We start from the raw sequence: 1,258 nt of genomic DNA on the forward strand, positions 1-1,258 counted from the left end.
CAGCCGCTCCACCCGCAGCGCCAGCGCCTCGTCCACAAACCGCACCGCCTCGCGCATGGCCAGGCGGTAGCCGCTGATGATGCTGGTCGGGTGGATCTTGTTGCGCACCTGGCGGGGTCCGGTCGGTCGGGCGTGGTGAGATGGGTTTGGTGATGTTGGGGGGCGGGATATGTTGAGGGGTGGGTTGTGAACACCGTGCAGCGAGGGCAGGTGTTGGGGCGTTCCTCCATCGCTCGCCCGGCTGGTTGCGAGCTTGCAACCAGCACCCTGCAAGCCTACTGCCGGCCAAGCTCCTGGACCCAGCCGGCCGCGTGCCACGCCGAGAGCCCGAGTGTGGCGAAACCGCCTGCACACCTGTTGCCCACACTGCTGTTGCCCGCGGCGCACACGCCGTCACGGAAACGTGCAGAGAGGTACATGCGCACGCATGCACACACACACACACATGCCCATGCACACACACACATTCACTCACATACACACACGTCCCCTCACCAGATCGTTGGCCCGCTTCAGCAGCTCCGCCGCCAGTATGACCACGCTGGTGGTGCCGTCCCCCACCTCCTGGTCCTGCAGGTCTGCCAGCTCAACCAGGATCTGGAGGAGGGCGCAATGAGAGCAGTTTACATAATGAGCGGCGGCGCGACCTCCGCCGCCGCCAAAGGTCCGAGCGTTCCGGCGCGGGGCGGCCCCGCCGCGGGCCCCGGCCGCGGCCGGACTGCCGCCGAGGGGGCCCGAGCGCCCGGGCGGCCTCCGCCGGCGCTAGCGCCGCCCGGCGTGCCCTGCCGCCGGCCCGTGCCGGTGGCTCGGCCGCCGCTTGAGCGGCCTGTTGCTCTGCGGCCCTGCGGCCCCCCCCCAAGGGCTGCCCCGTCGCCCTCAGCTGCGCCCACCTTGGCCGCGGGGTGCTCCACCTCAAGCAACTTCAGGATCGTGGCGCCGTCGTTGGTGACCGTGACGTCCCCAATGTCGTCCACCAGCATCTAGAAAGTGCGAGGGGGCGGCCGGGCAGCGGCCGGGGTCGCGGAGGTTGTGTGCAGGCGGCGGGCGAGGGCCGACACCGGCAGCATGCGCTGCGCCGCTCTGTGCCGCCCCTGCCGATCTGCGGCTGCCGCACCTTGTCCAGCCCAACCGGTCCTAGGGAGGTCTTTACGATGTTTGCGATCGCTGTGACGGCCGTCACGTTCTGCGTTCGCACATCCTGGCCGCTCTGCCGGTCCCCGCCGATCTGGAGCCTCCCGCCAGGCATAGGCATTGCCAT

At 69.9% G+C, this 1,258-nt stretch overlaps 1 protein-coding gene across 1 annotated transcript; it reads right to left on the bottom strand.

The window, feature by feature from the left end:
* Positions 1–495: 495 nt before the first annotated feature.
* Positions 496–1,258, bottom strand: MNEG_15352 (T-complex protein 1 subunit alpha; the record flags this gene model as incomplete). Its single annotated transcript, XM_014036176.1, has 3 exons — positions 496–597; positions 648–980; positions 1,115–1,258. Coding segments are annotated over 3 exons (579 nt in total), but the record flags the coding sequence as incomplete, so codon positions are not given.

Source organism: Monoraphidium neglectum, assembly GCF_000611645.1.
Source record: "Monoraphidium neglectum strain SAG 48.87 unplaced genomic scaffold scaffold05253, whole genome shotgun sequence".
NCBI lineage: Eukaryota > Viridiplantae > Chlorophyta > Chlorophyceae > Sphaeropleales > Selenastraceae > Monoraphidium > Monoraphidium neglectum.